We start from the raw sequence: 16,861 nt of genomic DNA on the forward strand, positions 1-16,861 counted from the left end.
GCCAAGATGGCGGCTTCCTGCGTGGCCTTGGTGGCCCTGTCCCTCTGCCTGCCACTGCTGCTGCTGGTCGCGTGGAAGCGCTGGCGGCGGGGGCGCGCGGCCCGGCACGTGGTGGTCGTGGTGCTGGGCGACGTGGGCCGCAGCCCCCGCATGCAGTACCACGCGCTGTCGTTGGCCAAGCGCGGCTTCTCCGTGACCCTCCTGGGGTTCTGCAGTGAGTGCCCGGGGGTCTGGGAGGGAGGCTGCTGTCTCAGCCTTTGACCCTCGGCTTTGACCGCCCCAGGGGGGCCGAGGGGGTGCGCCCGTTTTCTCTCTCCTCCCTGGAGCAGCTCTCCGAGATTGGATGAGTCGGGCTCTGGTCTAGACAGCTGTTGCCAGGTTTCAGCGCGGCCTCTGCAGGGCGGGTCTCTAGGAACAGCTGTTGCTAATGGAGCGCTTTCCTTATGGTAGGGCTGTGCTAAGCTAGGTGAACTCGTTACAGTCTCACTTAATCCTCCTGGTAAGTGGAAAGGCGGACTGGAACCCAGGTGCGTGTGACTCCAGGACCAGTGCTGGTAACCACATCTCCGTGGGGCTACTGTCCTCAGGCTGAACGGACAACTTGTCTCCTCGCCATTCCTCACCCTCAGTGCAGAGCTCCGCGGGCAGATGTTTCAGTTGCCCGGCACGTCCAGCTTTTTCCCTCAGTGTACGCCCCTCCATCTTCCTCCGTGTTGACATTTTTAGAGGGTCGCTCAACCCGGTATCAGGGAAAAGTGGGAGTAACACTGGTTGCCGCTGGTCCCTGTTTAGAGTCTGCTGTCCCAGGGTGAGGGAGAGGAGTGGGACTTCCTGGGAGTCTCTGTGTGGTGGGATAATTCCACCATCCAGGGAATCTAGATCACTTTGAGTACCTATTATGTGCCAGGTATTGTGTTAAGTAAATAAAGGTGGAAAAGATTTGGGCCCTCCCTGTGTGGGCAGTCCAGTGGAATCTGGACAAGAACTGGCCTCATTCTCTGTTCTGGCTACTGAGGAACAGAGAGAGGTCTGGAAAAGTCTTATTCTCCGAAGTTCTCTACTGTTCATCCTGAGCTGGGGTATCATCTGACGTTAAATTAGATTGCCTGTTCAGTACATTAAAGGGGAGATTCTGGGGCCGGCCGGTGGTGCAAGCGGTTAAGTGCAAGTGGTTAACTGCGAGCGCTCCGCTGCGGCGGCCCGGGCTTCACTGGTTCGGATCCCGGGCACGCACCGACGCACCGCTTGTCAAGCCATGCTGTGGCGGCGTCCCATATAAAGTAGAGGAAGATGAACACGGATGTTAGCTCAGGGCCAGTCTTCTTCAGCAAAAGAGGAGGAGTGGCATGGATGTTAGCTCTGGGCTGGTTTTCCTCAAAAAAAAAAAGGACATTCTTTTCAGACTCCAGGCCCCATGAAGAGCTCTTGCAGAGCGACAGAATTCAGATTGTGAGTTTGACAGAACTTCAGAGACTTGCAGGTAGGATGCAGTGAACTCCGGATTCCTTTGAATCTCTGTGTGTGTGTGTAATGTGTAAATTGGCAAGAATTCCTCTGGTAGTGAGGCTATTGTTTGCCTTGCAGTCGGGCCCCACATTCTCCGGTATGGAGTCAAAGTCGTATTCCAGGCAGTGCACTTGCTGTGGAAGTTGATGTGCAGGGAGCCGGCAGCCTACGTCTTTCTCCAGGTCTATTTCTCCCTCTGTGAGAACCACTGTTAAGTTTTCTTTACTTTCCAGCCTTTTAAAAATGCACAGATTGGGAAATAAATTGTATATTTGTGAGTGTGTATATATAAACTTTTAAAAACATGAGTAGGAGCTTATAGTAGATGTCCAGTCTATGTATGGTACCCATCCGTTCTCTTTTCTCTGTCATTATAGACAGTGTCTTACATGGTACTTAGTACATATCTAAGTGTGTTATATGTATTAACTCGTTTAATTCCTCACAGCAATCCTAAGAAGTAGGTTCTTGTATTACCTACATTTTAGAGAAGGGGAAACCTAGGCCCAGAGAGGTTCTGTAAGTTGGCCCTTGTCACACAGCTAGGAAGTGCTGGAGTCAGGATTTGAACCACATAGTCTGGCTCTGGAGTGACGCTCTTAAACTCTTCCTCTCAGTGCTTTTCCACAGGTAGAAGCACCCTCTTTTAGTTGGCTGCATTGCGTTCCAATACGTGATTTACCCAACGTATTTATGCAGTCTCATCTTGATGGATACTCAGATTCTTCTTGTTTTTTCACCTTCACAGATAGTGTGGTGAACAGCATCAGTGAACATAGGTTTTTTGCAGTTTCTTTCTTAGGATAAGTTCCCGTGGGTGGAAGTGCTTGGTCAGAGCTCAGGCACTTGTTCAGTGTTGTAGTGTCTACTAGAGAGTCCCAGAGTAGGGCTGGGCGCATTTATCCCCCCACGGGGCTGCCTCTTCCCCCTCATCCTCACCACCACTGGCTGTTGTTACACGTTTCAGAGTTTGCATTCTGATAGGTGAGAATTTCACCTCCTTGTTCCATTTTTTGTCTCCTTGATTATTGATGATCTCTGACTTTTCAGGTTGGTCAATTTTGTTTTATGACCTTTTATACGTTTTTTGGTGAGGAAGAGGGTCTTTCTTCTGCTTATTGATTATCAAGAGCTCTGTAGAGATAGTCAACTCTTTGCCATGTAAGTTGCAACTGTTTTCGCTCAGTTTATTGTCGACTGTGGTCTGGGTTTCCTCCTCTTCATTCGAGTCTCTCTCTCCCAGAACCCCCCAGGCCTGCCTGCCATTGCCGTCTGCTGGTTTGTGTGCTGTCTCTATGGGAGCAAGCTCGTCATCGACTGGCACAACTACGGCTACTCCATCATGGGTCTGGCTCACGGCCCCAGCCACTGCCTTGTTCTGCTGGCCAAGTGGTGAGGGTCTGGGAAGAGGGTGCCCATTGTCCCCAAATGTGGTAGGAAGAAGGGCCAGCGCCGAGACTCGGGGAAGCTGGTTGCCCATGTGCCCTGTGGGGTCAGGGCAAGGCTGGGCTGATGCTGGTTATAAGTGACAGGAAGAGGCCTAAGCAAAGGAGAGCGTTCATTGGCCCATGGGACTCCAAAGTCCAGAGAAATGGCTGACTTGGAGCTTCGGAACCCCCCTCAACTCTCCCCACACTCCCTCCTGGAGATGTTTCTCGGGTTCTGGGAGCTCCCCTCGCTCTCATCGCCACCCCATCAGGCTCAGGGGAGACAGCGAGCCTCTCTGATTGGCTCGTGCTCCCCTGCCATCCTCTGACCCCCACTGAGGCGGGGGGGCTGCCATGCCCTGGTCTCGGGCTTGGGAGAAGTGCTCCACTGTGAGAGCTGGGGTTCCGGGTGCACCCAGACCAGATCCCCGAGTTAAAACTGGGGGCTGCTGCTGGCAAGTGGGGACACAGGCCACAGTCTGCTGCCCCTGGGGAAACGGAGAGGGAAGAAGGGCCCGCGGGAGGAGGTGGACCTGGGGCAGGAAGAGTCGGTTGTGTTCTGAGCCTGAGGATATGACATCTGCCTCAGTGTGGACCTGCAGTCTCAAGCCATGGGCTGTGGCCTTTCCCGACAGCTCATTCATCAACGGTGGTAACAGCGGCAGCAGCAGCAGCAATCATTGAGCGCTTGCTGCATGCCAGGCCTCAGGCCAAGCCCTGTATCCCTCCAGTCCACACCGCCTCCAGTGAGGCTATCCTGTGATGACTCCCGTTTACAAGCCAGGAAGCCGAGGCTGAGAGCCACTATGCCACTTGCCCGAGAGCTAGTAAGTGTGAGGACCAGAATTGAGTCCCAGGCTGTCCACCTCCGGTGCTTTCTCTGCATCCTGAATGGGAACGGGCCACGAAACACCAACAGCGTTCCGTAACCTCGAGTCGCTCATTCCCCTTCCTGTTCTCTTTCAATCCCGCCCTGTCATCAGGGCTCAAGTCGCAGTTTGGAGCTAGTCAGCCGTTAAGGTCTCTCTAACATCTGCTAACCTCCCCATGCAAGGCCTCGAGAGCAGGCCTCTGCGGGCAGTAGCGCGGCGTGGCTAAGACTGAATAACGAGGCCTTTGTTGCTTTCCTTCTTGTTGGCAAGAGAGACTGGACTTTCCCTTGCGTGGTGATATATGGTTTCCTTTTAAAGTAATGTATTTAAGCTGAAAGTCGACCTGTCTTAAAGAAGGGTGTGAAGGAAGTGATAGTGCAGGTGGAACTCAGTGCAGACTCTGGGAAGGTGCCTCGCCAGACACCTGAGTTGGGAGCCCCCAGCTCTGCAGCCCCTTCCATATCAGGAGGTGTCCTGTCACACGGCGGCAGTGGTGGTGGTGGCGGTGGTGGTGGTGAGGCCCAGGGCTCCGGGCTGACCAGCGCTGTGTCTTTTCAGGTACGAGAAGCTCTGCGGGCGCCTCTCCCACCTGAACTTGTGTGTGACGAACGCGATGCGGGAAGACCTGGCAGAGAACTGGGGCATCAGGTAGGGGCCTGGGGAGGCGAGGGGGCCCGGCACGGTTGGTTGCAGCTGCAGTGCCTCCTGTGTCCTATTGAGGAGGCATCTAGAAATAGCCAGGGCCTGCGAGATGGTTACTGGTTCTGGGAAGAGGAGGGAGGAGGAGGAGGCCAGAGTTTCTTTCCCAGCCAGCCAGCCCAGAATTGGTCTTAGAACATCTCTCTGTGTTTCCCCAAGTCATTCTAACGCTTCTTATTTTCCTTATCTGAGACCCGGATCCCCTAAGTGCCCTTCTTTGTCTGGATCCTCCAGGGTCTCATATTCCTTAGGCCTTTCTCAGGCCCTCCCTCGAGCCCCAATGATCTCATTGCAGAGCCGTGACTGTCTACGACAAGCCAGCATCTTTCTTTAAAGAGACGCCCTTGGACCTGCAACACCAGCTCTTTATGAAGCTGGGTCGCACCTACTCTGTGTTCAGGGCCCGGTAGGTCTCCCGTCTTCAGTCCTCAGCTGCCTTCTCTCCTCCTCCCTGCTGTCCTGGCCTCTCCTCTGTCTCCTCCCTGCAGACCTGGGAACCCACTAATCCAGGGCTTGGCAAACTATGGCCGCAGGCCTGCTGCTTGTGTTTGTAAGTCAAGTTTTGTTGGAAGGCAGCACGTTCATTCATTTACTTACTGTCTATGGCTGCTTCTGCGCTTCAACAGCAGAGCTGAGTTTTGCAACAGAGACCCGGTGTTCTCCAAAGCCTAAAGTATTTACTCTCTGGCCCTTTAAGGAAACGTTTGCTCTGTGCTGGGCTGTGGGCACCCTTACTCTCTGCCGGCGGGTTCCTGACCCCGTGGTGGGCCGTGGACGTGTGTGCTCTCTGGGCCGTGTCGCTGGGCTGAGATGCCCTTTGTGCAGCTCTTCACACCCCGTCGCCTGCTCCTCAGTAACCTGGGAGCCAGCTGGAGGGGTAGCACGGTGTCCGCACCCTAAGTTGATAAGAACAGTCAGCCCCATGAAGGCAGGGCTGCGTCGGTCTTGTCTGCCGTTGTGACCTCAGCGCTTGGCAACAAATAAATATGGATCAAGAAAGAAATCGAGGCACGTGTCTGTGCCCTGGCCTTGGGTGGCAGCTCGGCCTGGTGGCTCTGACGTGGCTGCACTCTGATCTTTGGGAGCCTGGCGGCCTCGCTGGCAGGAGTCGGCTGTCTGGGGCTGCGGGCCTGCTCCCTGGCACCTCACGGGCCCTGTCTCTGCTCCTTCAGCTCCGAACCGTCGGACGCGGCCACGGAGAGGTCGGCCTTCACGGAGCGGGCTGCACGGAGTGGCGAGGTGACACATCTTGGCGGGCGGCCGGCCCTGCTGGTCAGCAGCACGAGCTGGACAGGTGTCGGGACCTCCTGGGCCCTCGGCGCTCTGCCGAGCACCTGGCTGAGCCTGCCTTCCCCGCCCCCTGCCAGGCCTGCGCCCCACACGCATTCGGGGCCGCGGGGCCCCATGAGAGGGGAGGGCGTCGAGCTGGGAGGGGAGACATCTAGAAACTGGCCGTGACACCCCGTTCTCTTCTCTTGCAGAGGATGAAGACTTCTCCGTCTTGCTGGCGGCGTTAGAAAGTAGGTGTGTGGCTGTGACCAGGAGCTGGCTTGTGGGGGCGGTTGAGCTGCGAGGGGCTCGCCTGGCCTTGCCTGGCGTCCTCCGCGCTGTGCTCCTGCCCCTGGGGCCACTGGCTGGGCTGGCCTGAGGGCACGGGTGGTGGAGGTGGCGGCTCTGAGTCCCCATTTGGGTCATTGAGTGACCAGGCCCTAGATCTGAAGTGCTGCCTCCAGGAGAGTGACCTCGTGGTTGGGACGGTGCCCCTCCCCTTCCCCTCCCCACCCCCATGCATCTGACTAGATGTTCCTGGTTCTCATTTATTTATTTTTTAAACAGAGTTTGAACAGCTGATCCTGGGTGGAGAGAGCCTGCCTTCTCTGGTCTGTGTGATAACAGGTACCGCCTGGGACCACCGTGTTCCTGTAGAAATGGGGGCAGTAGAGGGGAGGAGGGCACCCACCTTCACTGTGTGTCTTCCCCATGTCAGGCACACGACGTTCCTTGTCTCCTTAATCCTCCCCACAGCTCTCTGACGTAGGGTTTTCTACACCAGCTTGACAGAGGGGGAAACTGAGGTTCAGACGGGCCTCACGGCAGGACATGGAGTCTAGATTTGACTCTTGGAGAGTACGACCTCAGGGACACTGAGCTGTCCACTTCTGCAGTGGTTCCCCAGCATCTTTTTTTTTTTAAACAACAGTTCACTGTCCGATGTAAAATTGCTTCCAGAATAGCCAGGGGGAGGGAGAGAAGCAGGAGAGCTGTGGCTGCAGGAGGGGGGGCCTGGGCCGGCTGCCTGCCTTGCACCTCCTCTCCTCCTGGTCCCTGGGCTCCCAGGGGCGCCAGGAACTGACCGCACCCGCCATGCCCCCTGGGGCGCTTGGCGGGGCACGGGGCCGTGGCTCTGGTGCCAGGCCACCTTCCCAGCCTGAGGCCCGCGGTGCAGGTTGCCAGGGGAAGGGCTGTGGGCTCAGTGGTCAGGGTGCGTACCCCTGGGGAGTTGTTTCTGGAAGGGCCTGGACGGGTGCCTGATTAGAGCGGAGTGTGGCTTTTGCGCACGCCCTCATAGGGGCTTCTCAGGCCTGGGGCAGTTGGACGGGGCCAGAGATGGGCCCCGTGCAGTGATGCTGATTTTCTCTGCAAGGCAAAGGGCCTCTGAAGGAGTATTACGGCCGCCTCATCAGCCAGAAGCATTTCCGGCACATCCAGGTCTGTACCCTGTGGCTGGAGGCTGAGGACTACCCCCTGCTTCTAGGTAAGAGCGTCCGGCCGAGGCCTGCAGGGAGCGGGCTGCATTGTCCTAAGATGGGGGGGTACAGAGTTTTCCTGAGAAGGGCCAGATAGTAAAGATTTTACTGGCCTGTCACATTCTTTGTTTTTAGAATCCTTTAAAAATTAAAAGCCGTTCTCAGCTCAAGGCCCATACACACACAGGCTTCAGGCTGCGCTGGGTCCTGTGTTGGGCCCTTCTCCAGGGGCACCTGGGGAGGGAGAGGCCGCCTCCAGGAACCTGTTGGAGGAGCTCTTGGCTGACCTCTGGAAGAGGCCCTTTCCTGGTGAGCCAGCTCCTCCCTGCCTGGGGGGCCCGGGAGCTGTTTGTCAAGGGATTCTGAGAGGTTGCATCCTCTTATCCTCCATGCCCTCCATTCAGTCGTGCTCTTCTGTTCCTGGCAGAAGGGCTGGGCAGGGCTTGAGTTGGGGCCCACTGTTACCCCAGTCCGGCAGGTGCAGAGAGGCCGCCCCTCCCCTCGTCTCCTCCCGTCTTCCTTACTCGGGGAGGCGGTGTAGGCTTCGTGCTGGGGAGTCTCGGAGGCCACCTCTTCCGGCAGCCGGTGAGCAGTCGGGCCGAGAGCCGAGGCCGGGGGAGTTTCCAGCCAGTGTTTGGGGATGTGAGGTGGTTTATTTGGCTGTATTTTCACAGTGACAGCTAGTTTTGTGTTGGGTCTGCTGTGAGTTCTTTTTCTATTATTGTGATAAAATATATATAACAAAATTTGTGATTTTTACCATTTTTCCATTTTTAAGTATATTTACAACTCAGTGGCATTAATTACATTCACAGTGTTGAGCAGTCATCACCACTATTTCCAAAACAGTTTCATCACCTCAAGCAGAAACTCTCAAGCCATTAAGCAATAATTGCTATAGGTTCTTTTATTTATTTACGTTTATTTTTTTTGTGAGGAAGATCAGCCCTGAGCTAACATCCATGCTAATGCTCCTCTTTTTGCTGAGGAAGACCGGCTCTGAGCTAACATCTATTGCCAATCCTCCTCCTTTTTTCTCCTCAAAGCCCCAGTAGATATTTGTATGTCATAGTTGCGCATCCTTCTAGTTGCTGTATGTGGGACGCGGCCTCAGCATGGTCGGAGAAGCGGTGCATCGGTGCGCGCCCAGGATCCGAACCCGGGGCTGCCAGTAGCGGAGCGCACGCACTTAACCGCTAAGCCACGGGGCCGGCCCTGCTATAGGTTCTTTTAAAATAAATTGTGGTTAAGTAGAAAAAGGGAGTCAGTTTTTTTTTTTCTGAGGAATATCAGCCCTGAGCTAACATCCGTTGCCAATCCTCCTCTTTTGTGCTGAGGAAGACTGGCCCTGGGCTAACATCCCTGCCCATCTTCCTCTACTTTATATGGGACGCCGCCACAGCATGGCTTCACGGGCAGTGCGTCGGTGCGCGCCCGGGATCCGAACCTGCGAGCCCCGGGCCGCCGAAGCGCAGTGCATGCACTTAACCGCTACACCACCCGGCCGACCCCGGGAGTCAGTTTAAATAAAAGTATTAGTGACAGGCAGGTGGTTTTCAGAGGGGCAGAGTGGCAGGAGTGGCAGTTGGGAAGCCCTGCCCTGTCCCGGCCTCGCGCCAGGCTGCTTGGCTGACTCTGGCCAGTTCTGTGTGGGGTTGGGGGTGTTATTATCCACAGTCCACTCCCCAGCGGGACGTTGCCCCGCAGTCCTGTAGGGATTTGTGTCCACGGGGCGCATGGCCAGCGCTCTGACGGCGCCTCGCCCTCCCCTGCAGGGTCGGCGGACCTGGGCGTGTGCCTGCACAAGTCCTCCAGCGGCCTGGACCTGCCCATGAAGGTGGTGGACATGTTCGGGTGCTGCCTGCCCGTGTGCGCCGTCAACTTCCGGTGGTAGGAGCAGGACCCGAATCTTCCTGGAGTTCGCTTCTCAGATCAGCAGCTGAGGGGAGCCAGCACAGTCAGGATTGCCCGGGGAAGGCCCTGGAAGGGTGCTGCCTCCCTATCCGTACAGCAGGCCAGGTTCCTGTGGGAGGCTGCGTCTCACCAAGGAGTCTGCTTCCACTAGAGCTCACGTTGAATAAAAAATACAGGTCGTCAGTGCTCTGCCCAGGGGCGTGTGCTCCCAGGACAGAATGTGGCTGGAATTGCCGGCACGGTGTACATGATTCTATTTCTCTTCTCTGTCCCGTTTGTCTGCGCTCATATAGTTGGATTCAGATCAGTTAAATGAGCGTAACTCTCTGTCTCCACTCTTCCTGGCAAAGACAGGCGTTTGGAAAGGGCAGTGTTGGAAGAGGTTCTAGAAACAGTAGCCCCGCTCGGCTGGTGAGCCAGCCTCTGAATGGGACATACAGATGAATGGGATGTTAGGCCCCGAGCTCTGGGCACGTTGGAATCGACCCCCTGGTTACCCAGAAAAGTCCCCCTTAATGTGCCGAGCCCACCTCCCATGGGGCTGCCTTTGTTTCTGCTGTGGAATTTAGGAAAAAATGCAGACCTCATTGAACACGTTCTCACTGAAAAGAGCATTCAGCAGAAAAGGTGCAAGTTGGTTTGAATTTTTAATGTGTACCCTTCCAGGTCTTTTCTATTCAGACGCCAAATCTAAGAGCAGATCCGCTGAAACCAGACTGACTGCTCCTGACCCCAGCTTAGCCTGCTGGTGGGGTGGGGCGGGGTCCGGGTGGGCACCACGGGGTTCCGGTTTCTTCTCCAGGCAGCTCTCAGCCCTCCCGCGATTCTCTGTAGCTTACACGAGCTGGTGAAACACGAGGAAAACGGCCTGGTCTTCGAGGACTCGGAGGAACTGGCGGCTCAGCTGCAGGTAGCCCCGTCCGCTCCCTCACCAGGGCTTGGAGGGTTTTGGAGGCTGGCACCGGCCCCTGCTTGTGGATTCCTTGTTCCTGCAGCTGGCCGGCCTGTGCTGAATCTGGATGGAAAGCCGAGGGAGGGAGCAGTGGTCTCAGAGGCTGGGCATCAGTGGGCTCAGGGGAATTAGGGCAGGCCCCGTGTGCCCTCTGGGTTCATGGATCTTCCACCACAGAGATGATGCTGGAGGCGGGTGGCCCATGCGTGCCATGTAGGGAGTGACTGGATTTGAGAAGGGAGGGTGAGGAGTGAAGGGAGCTTCCTGGACCAGCCTTTTGAGATGGGTGTGAGTCTTCAAAGGATGCTTATTTCTTGTTACACAAAGTAATACATCATCATTCTTGACAATTGAGACCAGAGGCGGCAAAATTTCTGGAAAGGCCCGGATAGGAAATATTTTAGGCTTTGCCATAGTATTTGTCAGAACTACTTAGCTCTGTCCGGGGCCGTCCCGGTGGTGTAGTGGTTAAGTTCGCATGCTCTGCTTCAGTGGCCCAGGGTTCGCAGGTTCGGATCCCGGGTGCGGACCTACTCATTGCTCATCTAAGCCCTGCTGTGGCGGCGTCCCGCATACAAAATACAGGAAGATTGGCACAGATGTTAGCTTAGGACCAATCTTCCTCGCTAAAAAAAAAATAAAAACAAAAAAACACTACTCACCTCTGTTGTAACATGAAGGCAGCCACAGACAATCTGAAGGAAAGGGTCTGGCTGTGTTCCAGTAAAACTTTATTTACAGAGACAGGTGGAGGGCCACATTTGGCTATAGTTTGCAGACCCCTGACTTAGTTCAGCAAAGCTGGAAAGAACACAGACATCACCTAGTTCCCAGCATGTGGGTCAGATGGTGCTGGGCAGAGGCTGAGGGGCTGGTGCTGGTGGAGGGAACAGCGCGGCAGAGGTGGGGGGCTGCTGCAGGGCAGGGCGTGTGGACGGTGTGGATGGTGAACACTGCAGCTTGGCTGTGCTGTCAAGTAGGAGCAGAGTAGATGAGGCATGGTGGGGTGGGAGGGCTCTCCTGTGCCTGGTGAGGGAGGGGGCTTGCTGGGTTGGGGATACTGGGGTCAGAGCTGGGTTTGAGAACGAGAATGGTTAGTTAGCCAGGCCTGGTGTGGAGGCGGGGCCAGAGCAGGGAGGTCTGCTGGAGGCTCTAGGACGCTGGAGGTGGTTCCTGAAGTGCTGCGATGGATGGGAGGGTTTCAGTAGAATCACTGGCATGCCTCCCATGTTTGGGGTGGGGCAGGAGTCCAGGCTGCTGGGAGGGAGAGGGGACAGCTCCCTGGGGGGACCTGCGGTAGGGGCGGGATGCGGTAGGTTCTTGTCTTTATTTTTCTTCTAGATGCTTTTCTCCAAGTTTCCTGATCCTGCTGGCAAACTAAGCCAGTTCCGGAAGACCCTCCGGGAGTCAGAGCAGCTTCCCTGGGATGAGAGCTGGAGGCAGACGGTGCTCCCTTTGGTCACAGACACATGACCCCTTGGGCCAAAGACTGAGACCACCCCCTCCCCCCCAGCGTGTCCTTGTGCTGGATGTCGTGAGGAGATAGACCTTCCCGCTGACGGCCACCCCTCCCTGCCTCCTCTCCTCCCTCCCCCGAAGCCTGGCCCACCCCCCTCTTCCCGCTGCCCCGTCCCTGGGCAAACTCTGCAGAGCAGCGCCTCCCAGTGGACGGCAGCGGAAAGGACACAGCGGGCGCCACCTGTGGAATGAGTTTTTTTTTTTTTTTTTTTAACAACCAGGAGTTTGTGGCCCAGGAACCGGGTTCAGCCTGGGCTCTTCTTTGGAGGCTGGGAGTCACTTCCCACTTTTCTTCTGTTCTGTGAGTCGCCCCCCCCCCCACCCAGTGTATTACTGTTCTGTTATTTGCTTGTGACGTCTTCGACGTCTGTTCCTCGCTGTTTTTGTCTCCTGCTGTCTGCCCTTCCCGGCATCTGCCCTCCCCCGTCCCTCATCTTTCCATTCCTGCCTTGAGGACAGGCACCGCGGCCCGCTGCACCGTGAGCAGTAGATGTGCCACGTGGACAGCGGGCTCGGCTTTGTGAGGGACGGGTGTCCAGGTTGGGAAACTCACTGGCTGTGTGTTTTTATTTGCACAAATGAAATGCTTATCTCTGAGCCAGAATTTTCATTTCTGATTTACGGTGATTTGCTTAAGCTGACAGGAAGGGGCACCTACATGCTTGAACGGTTTATATTTTATTAGAACACAGTTTGTGCTTCCTGATTTGGACTTTAACATTCTTCAAGCAGTCAAGTCCAGTGAAAGTTTTATCAGCTTTCCCACATAAAAATTCTTTCCAGGATAGTGATTTACTTTTCACATTAATCTTCGGAAACGTCTGTAGACCTACAGTGTCAGCTTCAGAATCGCCGTCTCCGACTGCTCTTCATAGGGAAACAGTTTCTGGTCGTGATGAGGCGCCGTTTCCCAGGGGATCCCTGCCCGGCCTGGAAACAGAGCATTCATGTCTCAGGATGGCGGGGTCTGGGGACTGGACACGACCATATCAGTGCGGGGCTGGGGGGTGTACAAACCACGTTTCCAGGCCCCCTCCACACACCCAGACTCAGCCTCCAGGGGCAGGACCAGGGATCGTGTTTTTAAACAGCTCACGGCAGGGCTGCCGCCTCTGCCCACAGGGCTGTGCTCATCCCTGGAAGGTCACGGCCCTGTCTGGGCTCCCTATCGCTCTGCACCTGTCCTCCACCCTGTCACCGGGCACAGCTGGGGAGGAGCTGAGGTATGAACCTGCGTCCGCCTGACTGCTCAGCCCAGCGCCTCTTCACAAAGGTGGGACGTGCGTCAGAGGGGATCATGTCCTCTGCGTAGGCACAGATGTCTGAAGGTCCCTTGGGGAGGGTTGTTTCGTCATCAGTTTTTTATGAATGAAAAATTAGTATTTATAAAAATGAAATACTAGATATAAAAGTGTAGAATGTCATAATCCTGCCATCCAAGTGTAACAACTGTTACTTGGTGTATATTCCTCCAGATTTCCCCCATATGTATATTAACATGAAGATTATTTTTGAAAATAAAAATGGGCTCATACTATGTACACCATTTGGCACTTTGCTCTCTTACCTTAAATATATTGCAGGTATTTTTTCACATGAGACCCTGAGGCAGGGCTTCATTCTTTTTTGAGGCTGCACAGCACTCCCCCAGTGGGATGCCGGCACCCATGGGTGGGCGTGTGGACCATTATCCATCGTGTGTGTGTGCGCGCGTGTGCGTGCGTGCAGGAGAGGTTTGCTCGGGGGGGAGGGTCCTGCACGGCTGCCAGGCTGAGTGTGGAAACCCTGGGCAGGCCTGGCGCACAGTGGGGACTGCAGGGTGGTGGTTGGTAGTCACGGGGTGGGGGTGGAGGGTGGGGGCGGCTGCCTGGCTCCAGTCTGTGCTCAGGCATTTGCTTACCCTCCCTGCACCCCAGTGTCTCCGTGGGTGAGATGGGAGGATGGCAGTGCCCCTCCAGGTGCTGGGGGCTGACTCGTGTGGTCTGAGGACAGCGCCTGGCCCGCAGTGGTGCCAATTCAGGGCCGTCAATGGCAGACGCTGCCCTTCTCTAAAGTTGTCCTTCGCTCTTCTGTTTACTGGGTGCTTAATCTCATCACAGCAGCAGCTGCCACTTTCCCGCGTGCTCCCTGCACGCCAGGCCCTGTGCCACCTCCAAGGTGGGTGTTTCTTCTCTACAGAGGAGGACCTGCAGGTGAGCGACGGCCCAGCTCCTCCAGGGCGGGTGGGGGATCCGCCTCCAGAGCCTGCACCTGACCGCCGTGCGGCCAAGACCTGTCCACCCTGACACCACTGGCCGTCCCCTCCATTGTACAGACAAGGAAACCGAGGCCTGAAGGCTCCTGAAACAGTAGGGCTGCTGGGCCCAGACATCTGGGATCACTGCCTCCCTCCCTGGAGAGCGCCTGCTCCCGGCCCTGCTTTCCCCGTTGACCTCGCCGTCAGGAGTCGTTGGCCTGGCACGTCGTGTGGTCCAGGCTTCCTGGTTTGTCTCCAGGGCCCTGTTCTCTTGTTTTCCCGATTTCTGCCTCACTGGAGTCCTGTGTGGGGCAGCACAGGGGCCCCTTGGGCCTGGGTAACCTCTCAGGGACAGGGGCCTGTCCCGGGGCCTGGGGCTCACCTAGCTCGGCGGTGAACAGCTGGCACGTCTCTGGGTTGCGGACGGTGAAGGCAATGTAGGCATCAGGCGCCCGCTGGCCCTTCTGGCAGGCAGAGAGCCTCTGCAGGACGCCGACCAGGGAGAGGACCGTCTCTGGGCTATACAGCACATCTGTGACGAGAAAGCCCTGGTTATTGGAAGGGACTCCCCCTGGGATTCAAGACCCATAAGGAGGGCGCTGGGTGGTGCCGACCCCTGCAGTGGGGCGAGGGCCTGGATCGCAGCAGTTCTTTTAGATGGAGAGAAATTACTCGGGTTAAAAAGGAGAGAAAAAGGCTGCTGAAAGACACCGCAACAAATGAAAACTATCCAGGACTCACTGCTGTTCCTCAAAAAACATGTCAATTCTTTGCCTATGGCCTATTTTGTTAGTGCCATCAAGTCGATTCCGACTCCTAGTGCCCCTGTGTACAGCAGAGCAGAACCCCGTCCAGTCTTTCTGTGCCATCCTCTCACCTTCTGGCGCTATATCAGACAATGCTCCACTGCTATTCACAGGGTTTTCATGGCCAGTTTTTTGCAAGTGGGTGGCCAAGTCCCTCTTCCTAGTCTGTCTAGTCTAGGTGCTCCACTGAAACCTGTCCACCAGGGGTGACCCTGCTGGTATTTGAAATACCGGTGGCATAGCTCTCAGCATCACAGCAACAGGCAGCCACCACAGTATGACAACCAACAGATGGGTGGTGTGGTTCCCTGACGGGGAAAAGGATCCAGGCCACAGCAGTGAGAGTGCCAAAACTTAACCACCGGACCACCAGGGCTGGCTATGGCCTACTGAGAAGACACTTAATGAAGCAAACCCTGACCCTCTGTCTCAGACCTTGTTCCGGTGGCCTGCCGCTTTGTTAGCTGTTGTCGGGGACAAGCTCGCTCCCACCTGTCTGCCGGGCTTGCAGGGACAGGTGCCACCGTGGGGTGTGCTGCTCTGGCTCTGTGTTCAGGCCGTGACGCAGGACCGAGGCACAGCACTGTCAGCCAGAGGGGACCACGTGAGCTCGGCGGAGGACGAGGGGCCTGTTGGTGGCCGTGCCCTTCTCTCAAGGACCCCGTCCTTGCACCAGAACTGGGTGGTCCCTTCCTTGAGACGGGGGCTCATCTCTGAAAGACGCCGGTTGTGGATCTAGGACAGAGATGTACAGGCGGAGCCCTCGGCCTCAGGGCCATGCAGACAGGTGGTGACGACACAGACGTGCACGGAGCAGACGGAAGCAAGTGTTGACGGCAGGGGGGCACCCAGAGCTCGCTCCCCCACTCGGCCACACTGCGGTCCCACCCTAGGCTGGCCCAGGGCTGGGTGGGCAGAGGAATCACACACGGTCCTGGGAGCATCATGCTGTTCTCGGTGGCCCAGAGAAGACAAGGCTGCCATGGCCATTTCCACCACGTCTGACGACGGGGTCAGGGGTGGAGGTGGGGCTGGCTCGGCTCCTTTGCTTCATGGGGCTGCTCTGGACACTTCATTTAGGTTCTGGATGGCACTGACAGGCCCCCCTCAGGCTGCTGGGGAGGGACATGAAGGTCTGTGTACTGGGCTGTGGCCGGCCAAGACTGGTCAGACTGGTTTGGTGTCCCAGGGCCAGTTCTGTCCATCCCAGGCCTGGCTGGGTTCCCTCATCGATGGGACCATTATGGTGGGCATATGTGTGGCCACTGTCTCAACCGACAGGGCTGTGGCTTTAGGGCACCCAAGAGGCACGCCGTGTGCTTTCATGTCACCCTGGAGGCCCACATGGCCCTTCCTGACATCCCATCACCCCCTACCACTGTCCCCTTCACCAAGCTGAGAGCTGGGTGGAGCCACAGGGACGCTTCTCGCTTGAGTGGCCTGGGCAGTGGTACCTGCGGCGATGACCACGTCAGGCTGGAAGGCAGCAAGCTGAGGGACCGTCACGTGGTCCCAGTCCAGCCGGGCCACCATCACCCTGGGGCTCTCTGAGTCGTGGGTGTTGTGTCCTGGGTGCTGTGCAGGGGTGGTGACGTCTGGCTCCAGTGAGAGGCCGTTGAGCAGGATGTTCCCTCGGAGCTGTTCGAGGACGTGGCTGTGACAGTCGCTGAAGACGTATGCTCTGGGATGGCACGTCTTGCAAATGGCCAGGCCCGTGAGGCCAGCCCCACTGCCGAGCTCTAGGACAGTCCTGGGTGGGAGAAGGGGACCCGTGTCTGTGTCCGTGCCTGGGCAAAATTGCCTCAGTGCCCTGCCCTGCATCCCCAGCTCACCTGTGAGTGAAGGCCGCCGGGTTCTCGATGGCCCATTCTGCGAGGTAGAGTGCGGCGTTCCACGTGACCAGGCCCGTGGTGCCGTGGGAAATGATGGCTGTGCTCTCAGAGAGCGTGACCGAGTCCCCAGAAGGCTGGACCAAGACAAGGAGAGAGAATTAATCCAGCCACCGGAATACAAGGAGCTGGTGTTAAAAAAAAATCACAACAGGTGGATGGCTAAACAAACCGTGGTGCCTCCATGCCACGGAATACTATGCAGCAATGAAAAGGAACAAACTATTGATGTGCGCACCAACCTGGATGGATCCCAAGGGCACAATGCCGAGTGAAAAAAGCCAATCTTAGAAGG

At 56.5% G+C, this 16,861-nt stretch overlaps 2 protein-coding genes across 15 annotated transcripts in view; one reads left to right on the plus strand and one right to left on the minus strand.

Annotated features, from left to right (window-relative positions):
• Nucleotides 1–13,176, plus strand: ALG1 (ALG1 chitobiosyldiphosphodolichol beta-mannosyltransferase). Of its 5 annotated transcripts, XM_004438090.3 has the most exons (13): nt 1–214; nt 1,403–1,480; nt 1,585–1,688; nt 2,750–2,898; nt 4,364–4,453; nt 4,800–4,910; nt 5,677–5,798; nt 5,986–6,024; nt 6,341–6,400; nt 7,149–7,259; nt 9,027–9,141; nt 10,000–10,075; nt 11,459–13,176. In XM_004438090.3, the coding sequence occupies exons 1-13, from the start codon at nt 7–9 to the stop codon at nt 11,588–11,590; spliced, it is 1,395 nt and encodes a 464-aa protein (XP_004438147.1). In that variant the 5' UTR covers nt 1–6; the 3' UTR covers nt 11,591–13,176. The 5 variants fall into 5 exon arrangements, with proteins under 5 accessions (XP_004438147.1, XP_087305714.1, XP_087305715.1 ...); XM_087449588.1 differs by lacking the exon at nt 4,800–4,910; XM_087449589.1 differs by lacking the exons at nt 1–214; nt 1,403–1,480 and having other exon boundaries at nt 1,592–1,704.
• Nucleotides 12,295–16,861, minus strand: part of EEF2KMT (eukaryotic elongation factor 2 lysine methyltransferase) — a 15,853-nt gene continuing 11,286 nt past the window's right edge. For 7 of the 10 annotated variants that reach the window (XM_087449598.1, XM_087449594.1, XM_087449596.1 and 4 more), the window contains 4 exons: nt 16,510–16,643; nt 16,132–16,427; nt 14,254–14,403; nt 12,295–12,565 (listed from right to left, as the gene is read on the minus strand). In XM_087449598.1, the coding sequence (XP_087305724.1) occupies nt 12,465–12,565; nt 14,254–14,403; nt 16,132–16,427; nt 16,510–16,643 (681 nt within the window). In that variant the 3' untranslated portion in view covers nt 12,295–12,464. Of the gene's footprint in view, nt 12,566–14,253; nt 14,404–15,112; nt 16,428–16,509; nt 16,644–16,861 lie in introns of those variants that run through there. The other 3 variants (XR_015556492.1, XR_015556491.1, XR_015556490.1) reach the window with 3 other exon arrangements.

Source organism: Ceratotherium simum, chromosome 26, assembly GCF_057802395.1.
Source record: "Ceratotherium simum simum isolate JZ-2026a chromosome 26, ASM5780239v1, whole genome shotgun sequence".
NCBI lineage: Eukaryota > Metazoa > Chordata > Mammalia > Perissodactyla > Rhinocerotidae > Ceratotherium > Ceratotherium simum.

Coding starts and splice junctions, on each gene's coding strand:
- ALG1 (XM_004438090.3), top strand. CDS start 7: ATGGCGGCTTCCTGCGTGGCCTTGGTGGCCCTGTCCCTCTGCCTGCCA. Junction 215..1,402: donor GACCCTCCTGGGGTTCTGCA/GTGAGTGCCCGG, acceptor CATTCTTTTCAG/ACTCCAGGCCCCATGAAGAG. Junction 7,260..9,026: donor GGACTACCCCCTGCTTCTAG/GTAAGAGCGTCC, acceptor CCTCCCCTGCAG/GGTCGGCGGACCTGGGCGTG.